General features: G+C 36.7%; 1 protein-coding gene across 1 annotated transcript in view; it reads left to right on the forward strand.

Moving 5' to 3' along the window:
• The window catches only part of LOC106875468 (tyrosinase), a 42,023-nt gene extending 26,761 nt beyond the window's left edge, over positions 1 to 15,262 (forward strand). The window contains exons 3-5 of the mRNA XM_014923624.3: positions 3,593 to 3,727; positions 7,196 to 7,340; positions 13,513 to 15,262. Of these exons, the coding sequence (XP_014779110.1) occupies positions 3,593 to 3,727; positions 7,196 to 7,340; positions 13,513 to 13,748 (516 nt within the window). The 3' untranslated portion in view covers positions 13,749 to 15,262. The remainder of the gene's footprint in view (positions 1 to 3,592; positions 3,728 to 7,195; positions 7,341 to 13,512) is intronic.
• Positions 15,263 to 21,454: the final 6,192 nt, after the last annotated feature.

The following is a 21,454-nucleotide window of genomic DNA, read 5'->3' on the forward strand; positions in this document are numbered from 1 at the left end:
ACCCCTCCCTAAAATTGCTGGCCCTGTGCCAAAATTTGAAGCCAATATATAATGTATTGTAAAATTTACTATATTTATGTACATGTGGGAAGTGTTGTACTAAATCTAGAAAATTCTAACTATGTTCGTGGTAACGTCCAAGTTATGTGGTAGATAATAGTATTTTGTCTTCTGTTGTATGTCAGTAATTCATGCCAAGAAAGTAGTTATTTTGATTTGTACTTTAGTTTTAAGCTAGATAATCTGAGATTATAAAGCTTAAGCAATTTTTATATAGGATAACACATGCAAACTGTTTTTAATTAATTAATTTGAGATACTAAATTTGAAACTAATCGAGGAAGAAATATTGATTTGTTAAGTGGGTGGGAACTTAATGTTTAAAATATTAAAAAATGTTGAAGTTGGATCAGATATGCTGTGAAATAAAAATATTTTTTCGTATCTAATATTAATTTTTTTCCCTTTTCTTTCGGCAAATAAGGGAGACAACACCAGGCATGTTCACGCTCATTAGAGTTTGTCACCGTAAGCCTAACCTTACTGTAACATTTATTTTATTGTACAGCATACCGGCTTAAATATTTACAATTAAACATATATTCTGGAGCCAAAAGGAAGGAAAATATTTGAAATCCAAATAATTCTGAGACGCCATCAACATGACAGATAATATTTAATCGGAATATTAAAATGCTAAAGTACAATCAAATATGTGACTAAATCAAACTATATTTATAGGAAACAAATAATTATGTTTTCCTCGGCAGTTCTGGATATGTTTGATTTATAATGCAGTTCCTAAACAGTAATATTTAGTCTCGCAGTAACTTGTAGCTTTAACGAATTGTTAAAGTCTGGTAGTTAAGCTAGCTCTTTTTGTGAGTTCAGATGATTTCTGGTCATTTTACCATTCAGCAAAAAAGACATTTTGATTTGTTGCATACAGCTGCTACTTTGCACTTTAACTAATGACCAATGTTTCTTTCTCAACTTGGATTTCATTGATTAATGCGCTTAGACGGTATTCCTCGTTCACTGGGAATTCCAGACTTGATGCTCAATCAAATTCTCCACATAACAGGAATTGAAGAGACCCTCATATAATAACTCGGTAAAATTTAAATAGGTTGGTCAGTTAGAGTAAAGATAAGTCGTTGGTTCAGGAAAAAGCTTTTTACAAATGTCTGTTCGCGTACTTATTTGCTATTTTAGTTGCTATCTTACTTGCTATTTTAACGATGTTTTCCATTAATTTTTCGACCTCACCGCGAACAAACGCTTACAAGGAGAAAAGTCAAAGATGTAGATTGATTACAACTGATGAGGTTCTACAATTTTAGAAGATTCTAATGAATATCAAAGCTAAATTTAATCAAACGTCTTCACATGATGACTTGAAGTCAGTTGAAGATAAAAATTTCAATAGTGACGTGTCTGAAATGAGGGTAATAGTTCTCAATCAACTGATGATAGCGGTGATGTAATGATACTAAACTGGCTGATTGTCAATTCTAGTTATCTCCAACTTTCAGGCCTATCAGTTTTCGATCAATCTCTTTTTGAGAGCCGTATCTATCTCTGATGTTCTGATGAAAGTTATCTCCTCACCATCAGGACTCACCGGGTAAACTTCTTTGAAAAAAGGTAACTTTCACCAAAAGATTTCATAACTTAAATATTTTATTACATTGCGATGGAACCGTAAGTACATCGACTAATTCTCAACAGGTAAACGTAGTGGTCGAATTACTTTATGGATGTTTCAATTCGACAGTATTGTATACACATCAGAGGTTAACTTATGATGACTAACTATTCCTGTCTGTTATTCATCCGTCTTGTGCAGCTTTTCATTAGAACTTTTAGTCGTTTTTGGTGCCATCCGCTTAGATATGGTGTGTGTGTGTGTGTGTGTGTGTGTGTGTGTGTGCGTGTTTTCCGTCTTCCTCTTTCCTTCTCCAACTTCCTTTATTGTTGCCAAGTCGTATGATCAAAAATGTCAGTATTCTTTATTAAACCAGATTTATTCGCATTGTAGGACTACCAGAATTTGAAATACTTCTTTATATATATATATATATATATATATATATATATATATATATATATATATATATAATTCAAATAGTTTTCTAAATATTTACTGAATGTCTGTTTCACAGTAATAATAGACAAGTGAATGATTTAACAGTCTAAAGTTGTTTTCATGCAGTTAATGAAGTTTCTTTTGAAGTTACATTTTTTATTTATTTATCTATTTTAGTAGTGGGGGTGTTTTTAAGAACTATAAATTCCCACATTTTATTTATCTTATCTCTATCTTGCTCTTTTGGTCTTCTTTGGCGAGCTAGCAAAAGTATTTAAATGTCGTTTCTTGTTCCAGTTCTTAATGTAAATTAATTTTAGTTCTCTTTGAAGCTTGCTTTCATCCATGAATTCGCGGCTTGCTCCGGTTTTCTTTACAGTATATGTTCAGTCTAAAACTTTCGCTTCTATTATTTATCCTGTCTAAAACGGACTACATATTTCAAGTTATTGATGTTTTTTTTCCTCTTGCATTCATGACGTTTTGTCTTGTATTTTCTTTGAACATAAATTTAATCTATGGTAAATTGCTGTGTATGGTATGTTAGTATACATCATAAATTATGTATGGTTAGTTGACTACTTCACAGATTAATTCTTCCATTATTAAAAGACAGCTCTCACTTCTCAAGTTTTTCTTCGTTATTAAAAAGTAGCTTATAATAAAAGACTATAAATCTAATCGTTGTAGTGGCACACTAACAACATTTAATGTGGCTAAGTGCGTGCGTGTTTTCGTTTAAACGTGTGTTTGGTTTATCTCATTCTTTTCTAAAATAATCTTATCTGATAACAGTTTCGCCGATAACTAAAAATATTTCTTTTGTTAATAATTTAGTTTGCTTTTTATTATAAGTTTTTAATTCGCGTGTTATGATAGATTTTTTAGTTTCAGATTCAACAAAATTTCTAGATCATGGTTTCGATTTTTTCTCGATGATGAATCAATGTCTTACATCAATACAAAGTGTAACAAAATATTCACAAGAAAGATATTTCTTTTATTCAAAACGTTCTACGAATTAGAAATAACAGTGGAAAATGCTTTGTTAAAATTTTTCAGTTAACAGCATGGGTGGTGTCTATTCTTTTTGAAAATATGGGGCCCTGTTTTCTCTAATGAGTATGTACAGACTTTTAAAAGTGCCTAAACTGAGCAAGTATCCAGAAGTCCTTACTTGATAGGGCTACCATATAACGAGCAATTCGAAAGTGTACTTTCGATATTTAAACAAAGGTCTCAGACAGTCATTTTCGTATGAGCTCTGACGCATTGTAGTCACGCTCTGGATATTCAACTTATTAAGTTCCAACCCAGGATATTATGAATAAAGAAATTGAAAAATTAAAGAGATCAGCACATTTTCAAAAGCAACGAACAGCACTCTGGAACAAAATGTTCCGCTTTGTGTTATTTTTAATTTGTTTCACGAGTAAAGTTTTTTGTTTCATTTTGTCTGTTTATAATTTAGTAACTAACATTTTGAAACATCTCTTTTCTCAGGTCCATGCTTTCATGAATGGAACATTTTCTGAATTGGTTACAGCTGCATTCGACCCTGTTTTCCAGCTTCATCATGCATTCGTAGATAAAACTCTGGAAATTTGGATCAGAGAAAACCAACCAGCTTACTCAGAGGTAAGTGTAATATGTTAAAATTATAAGAGAGTTGCAGAAATATTGTTTCGATTCCTAGCTGAAATATTATTTTCTCGAAGCAAAGATAGAAACACATTTAAATTTTTCTCTACTTCAAAAATACAACAACAACAACAACAACAACAACAACAACAACAACAACAACAACAACAACAACAACAACAACAACAACAACAACAACAACAACAACAACAACAACAACAACAACAACAACAACAACAACAACAACAACAACAACAACAACAACAACAACAACAACAACAACAACAACAACAACAACAACAACAACAACAACAACAACAACAACAACAACAACAACAACAACAACAACAACAACAACAACAACAACAACAACAACAACAACAACAACAACAACAACAACAACAACAACAACAACAACAACAACAACAACAACAACAACAATAATAATAATAATAATAATAATAATAATGACGATGACGGTGATGATGATGATAATTAAATAGCGCTTGCTGGGAAACTTGCCAAAAAGACTTCAACTATAGCATATACATTAAGAAGCAATTACTAAGTGGTCACATATGAGACACGGCATCATGTAAAATAAATAATGTAAATATCTCACATGGGATTTCATAAGGGGCTATTTCTGGTTTGGGCTGGAAGAAAGATAACTCTCCCAACATGCATCCTCATGGAGTATGCTATCTGTGAAAATGTTGGTTATGGGTGTGTGGCTTACTGGTTAGGGGTATTCGGCTCACGATCGTGAGTTCGGTTCCCGGCGGCGCGTTGTGTCTTTACGCAAGACATTTTATTTCACGTTGCTCTGGTTCACCCAGCTGGCAAAAATGAGTAATTCAAAGAGCCGGCCTTGTCACACTCTGCGTCGTGCTGAATTTCCCTGAGAATATCTTAAGAATATGCGTGTCTGTGGAGTATCCAGCTATTTGCACTTTAATTTCCCGAGCCGGCTATTCCGTTCATCAGATCAGCAGGAATTCTCGACGTTGTATCATTTGTCTGTAACGGATGACGTTATTGCTTTTATGGAGAAAATAGATATAAGTCATACACTAAACCCGTAAGTCAAATTGCTTATAGGCCATTGCTTAATACTTCTAATGTCCTTCACTTCTTCCGTTTTCACTCAAGTAACAACTATAGTAGAGCAAATGCATTTAATGAATAGTTCCATTCTATCAAATGTAATATTATACGTTTTAAACATGTAAAATTTCCTCAGAAACATTGTGCTCATATGAGGTACAGCTCCTTCGAATGTACAGCCCCGTGTTTGGTTTAATACTATTCCCAAGACATCCAACTGAAGCTGAATCAATGAACAGCTATTTGAGTCGTATTCACAAAGCACTTCTTACCTTCTCAGTACACTGGGAATAGTTTCGAAAGCAAAAATGCTGGACACCAACAATTATTTATACAGTTATATATCTCAATGCCAAATGCCCTCACATGTTTTCTGTATACACTATAAACAATATAAGACGATAATGTTTTAGTCAATCGTGATTTAAATCTTTTGGGTAAGGTTTCTACATTGTTCGTTATGGAACCAGCTAATTTGATACGCAACAATGTGAACATGGGATCGAGATCCGGTAATCCTCTTTCTATATGTGTCTGTCTCTGAATCGAATTACATATTTTCACATTGTGGATAACAGTGACATATTTCTATGTTCCCAAACAGCACTGTATACCTAAAACTTCTCAATGTTTTCAAGAGAAAATCATTTTTATTCAAACTTTTATTGGTTTGAAATTAGCGTCAAAATAATATCCGTATGCAAATCATTTAAAAAAGCCTCAAAAATTGCGACTTTAAAACATCTTTCTTCTTGTTCAAGGTCGATTAATTTTGAAAGTATTCTGGCCCCGTGGAGCATGGTGACTGAATTAAAGAATGTTATTTATGGATTTATAATTTATTTATTTGTTTGTTTGTTTATGCTACAATAAAAAACTCATTAGGTTTTCGTGATCTTCAAAAAGACATCAACAATACTAATTTATGATTTATTGCAGCTCAGATACACATCATGAGCAAGATATCACTTTCCTTTATGTTTCGATCGGTGTGTAAGAAATAGTGCAAAGGAATTAACTCATAAATTTATAAATAAGTCCCCACAGACGGAAGCAAGAATGAATAAAACAATGAGAGCAAAAGAACCTGTTGTTCTGAAAAAAAAATCCTGAAGATTATCCGTCAAGTGGTATATAGTACAAATTGAATATTTTGTGATATGTCGACAAGATTCTGACATTTTGAACTTTTCATTTATACTATGCACGAAGGCCTCAGGCTGACAGAATAGTTTGCATGTCGGTCAAAATGCTTAGCTATACTTCTTTCGGATCTTTACATTCCGAGTTCAAATTCTGCTGAGGTCGATATTGCTTTTTATCCTTTCGGAGTCGATAAAATAAGTACGAGTTGAGCACTGAGCTCGATACAATCTGCTCTAAATTTGCTGGTCTTCTACCAAAATTTAAAACCATTATCATTATGCTGAAATTCCGCCAAGGCCAACTTAGCTTTCATCCTTTTGGATCGATAAAATGAAGTACCAGTCTAGTACTGGAGGTTGATATAAACGACTTACCCCTCCCCCTAAATTCTTGGCCTTGTGCTAAAATTTGAAACTATTTATCCCATGCACGTCTTGTTTATGCAAACGGGTGCATAATTGTGAAATTTAAATATTGCAACCCCTTGATTTGTAGGGCACCATTTTAATGCTTCGTATATCAGGTGGTGCTGAAAAGTTTCTGGCTTTAAGGTTATCACGAGAGGCCTAGGACCGCTACAATATATGTGTGAATCTGAGATAGGAATATGTTGAATAAAATCATAATTAACTGATCATCTTGTATTTTCTTTTACCTAAAGCCAGGAGCTTTTAAACGACCCCTCGTATGATGTAATATATCATATCTAATGCAGACCAAGCATCTTGAAACTACAATCGTATGAGCATTGTACTCAGCACAACGAAGTAATGAGAATTCCATCAGTTATTCAGTGTATTCGTTACATACGTTGCTAACCTTTATCTATTCACGTATGTAACCACGTACGCATATCTAATGATGAAAAACAGTCAGCCTTTTTACAGTTTTAATGCAGAGCCGTTAGAGTAGAGGTTAAATTTAACAAGTGCATTTTGTGTGTTTTTCTATTATAGGGCAACAGGATAAAAACTAAGGTTATTATTTAAAGAAATTTCCTAAATATTTACCAGATGTAGTTTGTTTTTGTTTTTGGTTTTGGTGGGGAGAGGGTCTTTTGCATGTTTGTGTGTGGGTTTTTCTTTTAACCACAAACATTTTATACTTCTGTGGCTATCATCAACGCCGTCAAAAACAAAATATTCACCACATAATATTAAAGTTTCTATATAAGTTTTAAAATTTTATGCAACTGTTTCTCTTTTTTGACAGCTGCCAGTATTTGAAGCCCCGCCGGGTCACGGTAGAATGGCCAACATGGTGCCGTTCTTTCCAGTAGAAAAGAACTTCATGATGTTTGCTCACTCACACGCTCTTGGCTACGACTATGACGATTTGGTTGTAGAAGATGTACCGAGTAAGTAGCATTCAAGATTTCAATCTTGTTTTGAACCTCAAACATTTCCTTTCCACTTCCATAAGTCATGATGATACAAATAATGTTATTAAAGCGGTGAGCTGGCAGAATCATGAGCATGCTTGACAAAATGCCGTCTAGCATTTTGTCTGTCTACGTTCTGAGTTCACATTCCGCCGAGGTCGACTTTGCCTTTCATCCTTTCGCAGTCTATAAAATAAGTACCAGTTGAGTACTGGGGGGGGGGGGGGAGGCGATATAATCAACTTATCTTCTGCCTTAAACTTGCTGGCCTTGTGCCAAAATTTGAAATTGGTATTTGTTATGTTATTTTTACAGAGGATGAGGAGTTTAAACACGGTATAAATCAGACGAAAACCCTTATTATAGTTTCGTGGCTGTGTGATTAAGAAGTTCGTTTCACAACCACTTGGTTTTGGGTTTAGTCCTACTGGGCAAGTGCCTCTTCTACAATATCCCCCGACCGACTAATGCCAGGTGAACAGAGGTAAAAATGCCATCTCAGTGGCATTTTACCCTGTTCTCTGGCTTGTCTAAATTAGCCGACTTTATAATAAATGTGATGAACACCTAGTCTTGCTTTCACATAAAAAAATAGCAGAATAGAGCTTCTTTTTTTTACAGGCTGAGTATACGAAAGCAAAACACTATTTTCTATCCATAAACAAATTCGAATGTTTACCGTTAAAACAAAAAGAAGTAACAGAATTAATCCATTGTTTTACTCTGTCTAGCTTAGAAATATGTAAAATATAGATATATTTAAAGAAAACCTCCTTTGTATACCGTAGTTTATGATAAGATCACTCACGGACGTGGCATTAGTGTGGCTATTACTTAAGGTGGCGAACTGACAGAATCATTAGCACGCCAGGCAAAATGCTTGGCGGCATTTCGTCCATCTTTATGTTCTAAGTTCAAATTCTGCTAAGGTCGATGTTCATCCTTTCTGGATCGATAACATAAGTACCAGTTGAACAGTGGGGTCGATGTAATCGATTTAGCCCCTCCCCTAAACCTGCTGACCTTGTGCCAAAATATGAAACCATTACTATGGCTACTACTATCAGAACAGATGTTGGTAAAACCTGAGATCGATTATGAACGGAACTGTTCCTTCCCTTCTTAATAAAGCAAATTTTCTTAATGGAAAGAGTATTGTCGAATGTTTTGATTATAGGGTTACTAATTTCAAGAAGGATAAATTCGACACCTCCTCAATTTAAAGTCAAACCCAAGAGAAAGAAAACTAGTGTTGGGGTTATCTTCATATGAAGGAGTAAAAAGAAATTACTAAGTCATTAGTATTAGAGCTGAAAACAAGAGCAGTAACACACAAAACTAGATGACTTGTATTTTAAATTCGCCAGTATATGTTCTAAGTGCAAACGCACTTTTCTTTGCAGCACATTTCAAATAAATACCATTAATATTGTTGTTGGCACTCCGTCGCTTACAACGTCGAGGGTTCCAGTTGATCCGATCAACGGAACAGCCTGCTCGTGAAATTAACGTGCAAGTGGCTGAGCACTCCACAGACACGTGTACCCTTAACGTAGTTCTCGGGGATATTCAGCGTGACACAGTGTAACAAGGCTGACCCTTTGAATTACAGGCACAACAGAAACAGGAAGTAAGAGTGAGAGAAAGTTGTGGCGAAAGAATACAGCAGGGTTCACCACCATCCCCTGCCGGAGCCTTGTGGAGCTTTACGTGTTTTCGCTCAATAAACACTCACAACGCCCGGTCTGGGAATCGAAACCGCGATCCTATGACCGCGAGTCCACTGTCCTAACCACTGGGCCATTGCGCCTCCACCATTAATATAATAGTATAGATACAATCTGCTCGAAGCCCACCTTGTCAAAATTTGACTTTGTGTTTTCTCAAACAGAAATACTTTTATACAATATACAAGCAGGACTGTGTGGTTAAGAAGCTCGCCTTACAACCACGTGGTTTCAGGATCATCCCACTGCGAAATACCTTGGGCAAAAGCCTTCCACTATAGTCCCGGGCTGACCAATGCCTTCATAAACAGAAAATGTGTAGAAGCTTTGTGCGTGTGTGTGTATGTGATCTCGTTTGTATCTATTCTCCAACAGCTTAACAACCGGTATTGGTTTATTTTTGTCCCCATTACCAAGCGGTTCATCAAAAAACGACCGATGGAATAAGCACCAGATTTTAAAGAATATTAAGTGATAGAGGTTCATATGTTCCATTAAACACTTCAAGGCGGTGCCCCAGCATGGCTACTGTTCAATGACTGAATCAAGTAAAATATAATGGCTAATCTAAACTAAAATTTTGTATCTCTTATCTTTTACTTGTTTCAATCATTAGACTGCGGCCATTCTGGAGCACCACCTTGAAGAATTTTTGGCCGAAAGAATCAATCCCAGTCCTTTTTTAAGCTCGGTACTTATTCTATCGGTGTCTTTTGCTGAACCGCTAAGCTGAGGGGACGTAAATACACCAACACCGATTGTCAAGCGGTGGTGGGGGATAAACACATATACAAAGACGCACACACACACACACACACATACATATACGACGGGATTCTTTCAGTTTCCGTCTACCAAATCCACTCACAAGGCTTTGGTCGGCACGAAACTATAGTAAAAGACATTTGTCCAAGGTGCCGCGCAGTGGGACTGAACCTAAAACCATGCTTCTTACCACACAGCCATGCCCGCGCCTATATTTTGATGCGTTGTAAATGTAATTCTATTTGTACAGAATTACGATTGCTTTTGAAGGAGGACATAAGTCACAAAAGTTTCCATTTAATTTAGAGTTTGGTCTTTAACTTGTGTTGAATAGTTGTTGGCACTCCGTCGCTTACGACATCGAAGGTTCCAGTTGATCCGATCAACGGAACAGCCTGCTCGTGAAATTAACGTGCAAGTGGCTGAGCACTCCACAGACACGTGTACCCTTAACGTAGTTCTCGGGGATATTCAGCATGACACAGAGTGTGACAAGGCTGACCCTTTGAATTACAGGCACAACAGAAACAAGAAGTAAGAGTGAGAGAAAGTTGTGGTGAAAGAGTACAGCAGGGTTCGCCACCATCCCCTGCCGGAGCCTCGTGAAGCTTTAGGTGTTTTCGCTCAATAAACACTCACAACGCCCGGTCTGGGAATCGAAACCGCGATCCTATAACCACAAGTCAACTGCCCTAACCACTGGGCCATTGCGCCTCCACTGTTGAATTGTACATGGAATAGAAAGACAATATCTGAATAGATTTCTATTAATTCACCTTATCTAATGTGTGTGTGGTTACTTACTATTCATCACTAGTATTCATTTTTATGAAAATAGTTCTCGCGACACATATCCCTGACACAATATTGAGGTCAAATTTGAAGAAGGGGATTTAGTTGGAGTTTAATAAATCTCGACTGACAAGAATGTTATTATCCCTCCGGCTGCTTTTTTTTCTTTTTTTTTTTTAATGAAAACGCTACTAAGTATGTCACCTTTCTGATATATAATTAGCGAGATAACAATATGATAAAAAGAATTATCTGCACCATCTGTTGATGAGCTTCATAAATATTTTTCTCTTGTGTACTCCGTTATATAACAGAAAAGGCTTCTTGCAAAAAAACAAATGGCCAGACAATATTAAGGAAAATTGAAAATTAAAAGTAGCCATTACTTTTGAAGGTTGTCACATGATGGAACAGTTACAAATGTTTGAAGACATTTGAGGATGGGAGTATCACTATAAACTAAGTGTATATTTATAACTGATGTGATCGTGTCATATGACTAATATGTACTAGGAATCACTATTACTATCCTCCAGAACCTAAGCAGTTGGCTGGTTAGTTGGTTGGCTGGTTGGTTGGTTGGTTCGTTCGTTGGTTAGTATAGACCTGGATATATTTTTACTACTTAATACAACGTGGCGAATACGATGGAGTACAAGGTTGGGTAACAGCGAACCGAATCTGCGAACCACTTTCAGTCCCCTGTTGTAGCTATTTTCTTTCTCAAATACATCGTTAAATACATCGGGAAAGACATTAATGTCACAACGTCCTAACTACTCTGTTCTTAAAACCACAGGTCTTCGTGTCTGGTGGAAAGGAACTAGAAATATAAATTGTTAAATTAAGAATTTGAAAACCCCTCAAACATGGCTATGTCGTAAGAAGTTTGTTTCCCAATCACATGGTTCTGAGTTCAGTCCCGTTCTTGACAAGTGTTTTCTACAATAATCTTGGGCTGATCAAACCCTTGTGGAAGACAAAAACTGAAAGATGGCCCATCGTACACACACACACACACACACACACACACACACACACACACACACACACACACACACACAGAGGCGAACTGGCAGAAACGTTAGCACGCCGGGCGAAATGATTAGCGGTATTTCGTCTGCCCTACGTTCTGAGTTCAAATTCCGCCGAGGTCGACTTTGCCTTTCATCCTTTCGGAAACGATTAAATAAATACCCGTTACGCACTGGGGTCGATATAATCGACTTAATCCGTTTGTCTGTCCTTGTTTGTCTCCTCTGTGTGTAGCCCCTTGTGGGCAGTAAAGAAATAACACACACACACACACACACACACACACACACACACACACACACACACACACGTGTGAGTATATGTGTGTGTGTATATGTGCGTATATGTGTGTTTATATGTGTGTATATGTGTGTGTATATGTGACAGAGAGAACGAGCGTCTCTATGTCTGTGTTTGTGTCCCACCACCGCTTGACTAGGATTTGAAAAAATTAAGTACAGGTGTCGATTCGTTCGACTAAAATTCTTCAAAGGGTTGTCCCAGCTTGGCTCCTGTCTAATGACTGAAACGAGAAAAAGATAAAAAGAACCCGATCCAAGCAATCACTGCTGCTACTGCTACTGTTCGGTTGATAGATTGACACCTCTCAGTCACAACGGATTCTTTCTCTCTCTCCAGAAGCAAATTTATACATACATACATACATACATACATATACAGGATGCAATGGGTAAATTGTCACCATTTTATGCGCATTGTTTATTTTTGATTTTGTCAACTATGCAGTACGATAGAGTCAGTTGGGCACCTTCTATGAGAAAAACAGCACCATGACACAATTCACTCTGCCAGAAATTTGGAAACGACATGCTGTACTGCTTGGCATTCGCGCCGGATGCTCCACTACGAACATTTCAGAGTGTTTGGGTGTCAATCTGAGGACAGTGCAGAGGATTCAGAAAAAAGTTGGATGTGTCTAATGGTGATTATGAAGGTGCAACAGCTCGGAAATCTTGTTCTGATCGTTCTGATAAGAAAAGTACTCCTGAATTTGTTGGTGAAATCCAGGCCATGATTGACAACGATCCCTCCAAGATAGACGCGGAGGTGACAGTAGTAGTGGTGGTGGTAGTGGTGGTGGTGGTGGTGGTGGTGGTGGTGGTGGTGGTGGTGGTGGTAGCCGAGGCGATCAGGGATGACGTTGATAGTAAGCGATGTGAAAGACAGTGGTGATGATGGTGGAGGGGAAGGAGGCGAAGTCAAAGGTATTGATGGTGGTGGCGTCAGATGTCTGAATGATGTGTGTATGGCAGTTGTGATGGCGAAGGTGGTGGTACTGGTGATGGTGATGGTTGAATACAATCAACATAAAGAGAGAGAGAGAGAAAGAAAGAGATTAGATAGAAAATAATCGTACTGATCTCCGAATGGGAAGACAAACAGTGTTGTTTATCATGCAGTTTTGCAATAGTTCCAAGTCGACAAATTACATCATTGTTTTGATGAAAATTGTTCATTGCTTGAGAAATATTAGTCTAATAAAATTTAATATGTACTCAATGCATGAAGTGTAATTGTTGGGTCTAAGGTCCAATGAAGTGCCGTCCACAGGAACTAGTATTATATTATATATGCAATTATTTCGTATATATACTGTGTGTGTGTGTGTGTGTGTAAGAGTAATCACCTGTCATCTATTTTCTGTTGTCTGCCAGGTTCTCTGAACGAGTGTAGGAAGCCATATTTTTGTTTCATACAAAAGTTTTAATACAATATTTATCAGATGAACATAGGTAGAATAAAGAATGCGTTTTCTTCATTTTAACTTATTTTAACTTTTTTCTTTCGTTTTTTTTTTTTTTTTGCAGAAACTTCGCTCAGTCCAGTTTGGATTATTGTTATTGTCGAAGCTGGTCTTTTACTGCTTCTGCTGGCAATCATCATCGAATTGGCACGCACACGTAATCACCGTTCCCAAGCAAGACAACTGAGTTCCACGTCCGTGCATAACAACGTCACCGCTGACACAGCTGATGAAGAACAACCAATATTCCAACCAGGAAACCCAACTTACAGAACCTATAATGCTGCCGAGAATTCATAGTGGAAGAAAGAAAACATAATTTTTTTTATATTACTTAATTTATCTATCTTTACGTATGCGAAAGCATTTTGACATTTATCCAGCATCACATTTTCGTTTTTGTTTTCTTTTTTGTTTTGTTTTTTGTTTGTTTTTTGTTTTGTTGTTTGCTTCTACAATTTCTACTTCCGCCGCTGGCTCACCCAGCCAGATCTTTGTGTGTGCGTGCAGAAAAATGTCCCTTCACCTACATAAAAAAATATATATATCGTCAATGGAGCTTCTTTCTATACTGTCAATCGACCAGCAAAAATTAGCAGCTAGATCTTCATCAAATCACTTTTTACTGCATTTTTAAAAGAAATTTACAGAAGTGTTTGAATATGTTCTTAAGGATAAACAATTGAAATCTAACAGAAGTGCGTTGTAAGTTGCTTGAAACATTGTGATACAGAAGGAAAATAACAAAATAGTGGAAACAGAGAGCTTTTTTTCAATGTGAAAGGGGAAAAGTTTAACGACCTTCATATATTTCAGGCACGAAATATATAAACGTTACTAATCTTATCCCTTTTCTCCTTGTAAGCAGCTCTCCGTCTTCATTATGTTGTTATTTTACTTCTGAAATTAAAAGATTTCTGTGTGGAAAATAAAATAAAATAAAATAAAATAAAGATACAGAGAAAATCGTATATTTTACAACAAAATTAATATTAAAAGGATTGCAAACAGAGACTGTCCTAAGAATTTGAATAGGATCTTAAGGCCAGAACTACTGAAAATAATAGGTTTCGGTAAAAAAAAAATAATAAAATAAACCAATACAGTTTTGGGTTCGCTAATGAGGTTAGGGTAAAACCAAACCATGATCGGAGTTGTCTATCTTACTTACCCAATAATATGGGTCATTTTTTTTATCCCACAGCATACTTATTTCTAGCTACCACAAAAGTACCCAAGGCATTAAATATGTTAATACTAATACGTTTCTTTTCTCATGCGGATGACATCTCTGAGTAGTTTATTCTTTAATTATAGATCGAACATTAATAAATACCATGGAAAGTACTTGACTGGTAATCACAGAGATATAAGTTCGAGTCTCATGGCTGGCTGCTGACAATTTTTTTGTCTGTAATATAAAGATGCTATCCTATTTACGCTGTTCATGCATAATTCTGCACTTGAGAATAAACTATCTCCATATCTGTATATCTCAATACATCTCCACATTTCCACATACAAAGCAATCTTCGTTTGTGTGTGCGTGTGTGTATGTATTGTTAGAATGGCTAAAACACGCGCCCGACGCAAACCCACACTCGCACTCACGTTCACACACACACACACACACACACACACAGAGGACACTGAGTGAAGAAACAGCGTAGATAATGGAAGTAAAAATGAAGATAAATTGTCAGGTTGCTATTGCATACGTAAAGGTTAGAAATATTTCGAAAGTAAGCTGCTCGCAGATTATTCTGTTTTGTACATAGAAAAGACATTCATAAATAATATTTCTGTTATTATTATTATTATTATTATTATTATTATTATCATTGTTGTTGTTGTTGTTGTTAACAGGTAGAATCGTTAGCACGCCAGGCCAAATGTTTAGCGTTATTTCGTCCGTCTTAATGTTCCTGAGTTCAAATTCCGCCGAGGTCGACTTTACCTATCATCTTTTATGAGTCGATAAAATAAGTACCAGTTGATAACTGGAGTCGATGTAATTGACTTATCCCCTTCCCTCAAACTTCAAACCTTATGCCTTTAGTAGAAAAGATTATTCTTATTATCATTATTATTATTATTCAGTAGTTTTATTTTTATAACGTGCTTTCACTTCACTACCGAGCGCAGCTCTGTGTGCCTTGGGTATGTGCTGTGGTTTGCTGTGATGCTCTTATGGTTACTGTATTGAAAGTGTTTTGCGTAGGATGTGTGCAGTGCCCAGTAGTGCAATTTTCTGTATGTTATATATATTTGTAAGTCCTGGTGTTTTTGTTATGTATTTGTCTGAATATTTTTTTATTATACCTAAGGCACCTACTATGATAGGAATTGTTTCTGTTTTTAGATTCCACATTCGAGTTACCTCTATTTCCAAGTCTTTGTATTTTGAAAGTTTCTCCATTTCTTTATTATTATTATTATTATTATTATTATTATTATTAAGACAGCCAACTGGTAGAATCGTTAGCGCGTGGGACAAAATGCTTAGCGGCATTTCTTCTGGTCCTTTACATCCTGAGTTTAAGCGCCGCTGAGGTTGACGATAAAATATGTACCAATTGAGTACTAGGGTCGATGTAATCGACTTCACTTCCCCATCCCAAATGCAGGCCTTTTGGCAAAACTAGAAAGAATTATAAGGTGGCGAGCTGGCAGAATCGTTAGCACGCCCGACAAAATGCTTAGCGACATTTTGTCCGTCTTTACATACTGATTTCAAATTCCTCTAAGGTCAACTTTGCTTTTCATCCTTCAGAGGCCGATGAAATAAATACCAGTTGAGCACGGAGGTTGACGTAATCCATTAGCCCCTCCCTAAAAATTTCGAGCCTTTTACCTACAGTAGAAAGAATTATTATTATTATTATTATTATTATTACTACTACTACTACTACTACTGTTATTATTATTATTATTATTATTATTATTATTATTATTATTATTATTATTATTGTTATTATCATTATTTCTTCTACTATTATTATTATTACCATTATTATTATTTTTATCACGATTTAGCAGAATTATTATCAGTCTAAATGCCTGGAGCTATTCCTTCCAACTCTTTACGTTCTGAGTTCAATTTCCGCTAGGGAGGATTTTGCCCTTCAGCCTTTCGGGGTCGACAAAATAAAGTACTAGTCAAGTAATTGGGCATCAATGGTATCGACTTGCCCCCTCCCCTCAAAGTTGCCGGCCTTGTGCCAAAACTAGAAAGAAATAAAAGACGGCGAGCTGGCAAAATCGCTCGTCGGACAAATTACTTGGCAGTATTTCTTCCAGTTCTTTCCATTCTGGTCTCACATTCCGCCGAGGTCGTCTTTGCCTTTCATCCTTTCGGGGTCGATAAATTAAATACCAGTGAAACACTGGGTCGATGTAATCAATTAGTTACCTCCCCACAAAAAATTTCAGGCCTTATGGCTCTAGTAGTAAGGATTATCATTATTATTATTATTATTATTATTATTATTATTATCATTATTATTATTATTGTTGTTGTTGTTGTTGTTGTTGCTGTTTTTGTTGTTGCTATTGTTGTTGTTAAGGCGGCGAGCTGGCTGAATCGTTAGCACGCCGGGTAAAATGCCTCGCGGCATTTCGTTAGTCTTTACGTTCTGATTTCAAATTCCGCTGAGGTCGACTTTACTTTTCATCATTTAGGGGTCGATAAATAAAGTACCAGTCAAGCACTGGGGTCGATGTTGCCTTCTACACCCCATCTTACAAATTCCAAGTTTTGTGCCTATAGTAGAAAGGATTATTATTATTATTATTATTATTATTATTATTATGAAGACGGCGAGCTGACAGAATTGTTAGCATGCCGGGCGAAATGTTTAGCGGCATTTTGTCTGTCACTACGTTCTGAGTTCAAATTCCGCCGAGGTCGACTTTGTCTTTCATCCTTTCGGAGTCGATTAAATAGTTATGCACTGGGGGTCAATGTAATCGACTTAATCCCTTCACCCAAATTTGAGGCCCTGTGCTTCCAGTAGAAAGAATTATCATTATTATTATTATTATTATTATTATTATTATTGTTGTTGTTGTTGTTGTTGTTGTTGTTGTTGTTAAGATGTCGAGCAGACAGAATCGTTAGCACGCCGGGTAAAATGCCTCGCGGCATTTCGTCAGTCTTTACGTTCTGATTTCAAATTCCGCTGAGGTCGACTTTACCTTTCATCCTTTCGGAGTCGACAAATTAAGTACCAGTTGAGTACTGTGGTCGATATAACCAATTGTCCTCCTCCCCCAAATTTCAGGCCTTGCGCCTATAATAGAAACGATTATTATTATTATTATTTTTTTTTTTTTATTATTATTATTATTATTATTATTATTATTATTATTATTTTTATTATTATTATTATTTTTATTATTATTATTATTATTATTATTATTAAAAAGGCGGTGAGCTGGCAGAATCGTTAGTACGCTGGGCGAAATGCTTAGCGGTATTTCGTCTGCCGCTACGTTCTGAGTTCAAATACCACCGAAGTCAACGTTGCCTTTCATCCTTTCGGAATCGATTAAATAAGTACCAGTTACGGACTGGCGTAATCGACTTAATCCCTTCACCGAAATTTGAGGCCTTGCGCTTCCAATAGAAAGGACTATTATTAAAACAGCGTGCTGGCAGAATCGTTAACACGCTGAGCAAAATGCTTAGCGGTATTCCGTCTGCGCTACGTTCTGAGTTCAAATTCCACCGAGGTCGACTTTGCCTTTCATTCTTTTGAGGTCGATAAAATAAGCACCAGTTAAACTCTGGGTTAATGTAAATGTAAAATCAGTACCAGTTACGCATTGGAGTCGATGTGATCGACTTAATTCCTTCCCGCAAAATTTGCGGCCTTGTGCTTCCAGTCGATAGGATTATTATTATTATTATTATTATTATTATTATTGAGTGAGAGAGTAGTGCATGCCATCAAAGTGACACTGGGGTAAAATATACGAAGCCCATTATACCCATCATGACTACCCGTCTGATAAGGGTACACCAATCACATGCATCACAACCATATGTGCGCGACACGGTGATCTCACATCAAGATAAACATCGCATGACCCCCGCCGGTGGGGTTCAGTTACAATTTTCTTCAGGTCGAGTAGCCCATCCCGCTCAAAAGTTCCCAGAATAAGGTTTGTTTAAGGATGTTGAGCAAAACACCCATGTTTCCAAACGTGAATTATTCAAACCTCAAAGAATTCCTCTCAACACATGGCTATGATGCCCCCCCACTACTTCTGCTCCTGATCAGAGATGCACATATCGTCAGCCACCAGGGAACATGCTCAACTGGTTAAGGTCAAACAAGTGACAAGCAAATCTGTGGTATTAAGCAGAATATTTGCTGTAGCCCATCTTTTATACCAAGTCAAAACAATGAACATGATAACACTGCCAATCAATTAAGATCAGAAGCCATGAGAGCCATTGCTTGGTACAGCATCCGGGCATTTATTATTATTATTATTATTATTATTATTATTATTTTCTTTTTATGTAAGTGCTCAAAGTTCAGGTAAGCTGCTGGCGAGTCGTATCCACGACCCGGTTTCAAATGCTACTTAACTGCATTTCCACTGCTAATGGCCATGGGTGAAAGACACAACCAGAACCATTTACCATTACCACCTTTATTAAATCTTGGTTTGTGCCTTGTCCGATAAAACCTATTCCTTCCACTATATTTTCATTTATCCTTGCTCTTTGTTTCTTTTCTTAGTTTCTTTCTTTCAACGTTTACTTCTAGCAGTGTGTGGGGAGATGGGGGTGGGTGGCGAATATCACAACTCTGTCACTGTAAAAACAGAGCCTATCAATCACAAACTTTGTTACAAGATAATTTTCAGTAAAAGAAATAAATTTTTTCTAAAACGTGACATAACCTTGTAGAGAAATAAATTCAATCCATGATAAACAAAACTGTAATATAACATTTTAACAATTGTTTGTTTATTCATTACCTGCTGGACGATAAATATTATCACCATCATCATCAACATCATCCATCCATCTTCATCATCATCATCATCATCATCATCATCGCAATCATCATCGTTTTGGCGTTTACTTTTCCATACTTGCAGGTCGGGGTCGGACACAATTTGTTGAGGTAGATTTTCTACAGTCGAACGTCCTTGTCACCAACCCTCACTCGTTTTCAACTATCACACCATATTAAGGTAAAGAGACAGTGACATGCACCAATATACACATATACAAATACGTACATACATACACACATACATAAACACACACATACATACAGAACTATAAAAATATGTAAAACCTTCCAAAAGTTTATCATTTAAATATATATGAGCATATCGAGATATGTAACTATATGCCTGAGAATACATACATAAAACATACAAATCTGTACTGCATGCATACACACACACACACACACACACACACACACACACACACACACACACACACACACACACACACACACACACACACACACACACACACACACACACACACACACACACACACACACACACACACACAGAGGCGAGCTGGCAGAAACGTTAGCACGCCGGGCGAAATGCTTAACGGTATTTCGTCTGCCGCTACGTTCTGAGTTCAAATTCCGCCGAGGTCGACTTTGCCTTTCATCCTTTCGGGGTCGATTAAATAAGTACCAGTTACGCACTGTGGTCGGTATTATCGACTTAATCCGTTTGTCTGTCCTTGTTTGTCCCCTCTGTGTGTAGCCCCTTGTGGGTAGTAAAAAAATAACACACACACACACACACACACAAATATACATAAAAACAACAAAAAAAACCTGTTGTTGATGCTGAAATTCCAATGGAGGAATCTTGGATCTCGGTTGACTTCCTATATTTTTGTTTGTTACCTTGGTACGAACGAGCAAACCTTTTCCAAGTGCCGAAATCATAATGACTCTGGATAAAAAGTTGTCTAATGAAATGGGTTTATCCATGACTGTTTTTGTCATTTACGTTAATTCTTGTACACGTTCTTCACCTCAACACATAAGCGCGCGCGCACATACCCCCCTCTCTCTCTCTCTCAAACACATACACGCACACACACATTTCTAGATATATAAGGTGTACAAGCGTATTAGGCGCACTCCAATTTTGGCAGCCCTACTCTGGGAAAAAAGAAAAATGCAGTAATTCCAGATCTACTAGCTGAACGCTTCACGTCATCAATGCTCATCCCATTTATATATCTGTATAGAACTATTTATGCTCTAGTTATGAAGTTTTTTTGTGTACAGGAACCATGTAAGTTTAGACTGACACTATTTGGTAAGATATCTTGGGAGGATCGGTTACAGGACTTAACCTGAACATTGTTAAATATCAACACTGAAAGTCACCACCATCACCAGCATTACCCATTGCTGATATAACTAACCGTTGTCAACCAACAACACTAAAATAACACTCTAACTGTGTAACACGATTTTTGTCCTTCGGTAGCAACTGTTATTTCTTATTTACTTAACCCTAGAAAGTATGAAAAATGGCTATTTCCTCCAAACTTTGCTTTTGTTACAATATTTATTCAAACCCACAAGAATCCCTCTCAACATATAATTATGATGCTCCCCCGCTTCTCCTGCTCATGATCAGAGATGCACATGTTTCAGCCATGAAGGGACATGCTCAAGTGGTTAAGGTCAAGTAAATCACAAGCGCATCTGTGATATTGAGTAGAATGTTTCCTACAATGATATTTCTGCTTCAGCAACTCAGCACTGAATCTGAAATGTAATGGAAAATAGTTCAGTTTCAAGGCACAAAAGCAAAGTTTGAAGGGAATAGTAGTAATTTCCTTTGTTTTGTAGATAGAAGCAAAAAGGAAATAACACTTACTGAACAAAGAAAAAAATTTTTAATTTCTAGTGACACCTTATAGCAGACGACTGTTATATGTTCAATGTCCGGAGTTTTATCCACGCATGCTCAGGGATTAGTTCCGGAAGGAATAC

Source organism: Octopus bimaculoides, chromosome 18 (assembly GCF_046866305.1).
Source record: "Octopus bimaculoides isolate indiv1 chromosome 18, ASM4686630v1, whole genome shotgun sequence".
Taxonomy (NCBI): Eukaryota; Metazoa; Mollusca; class Cephalopoda; order Octopoda; family Octopodidae; genus Octopus; species Octopus bimaculoides.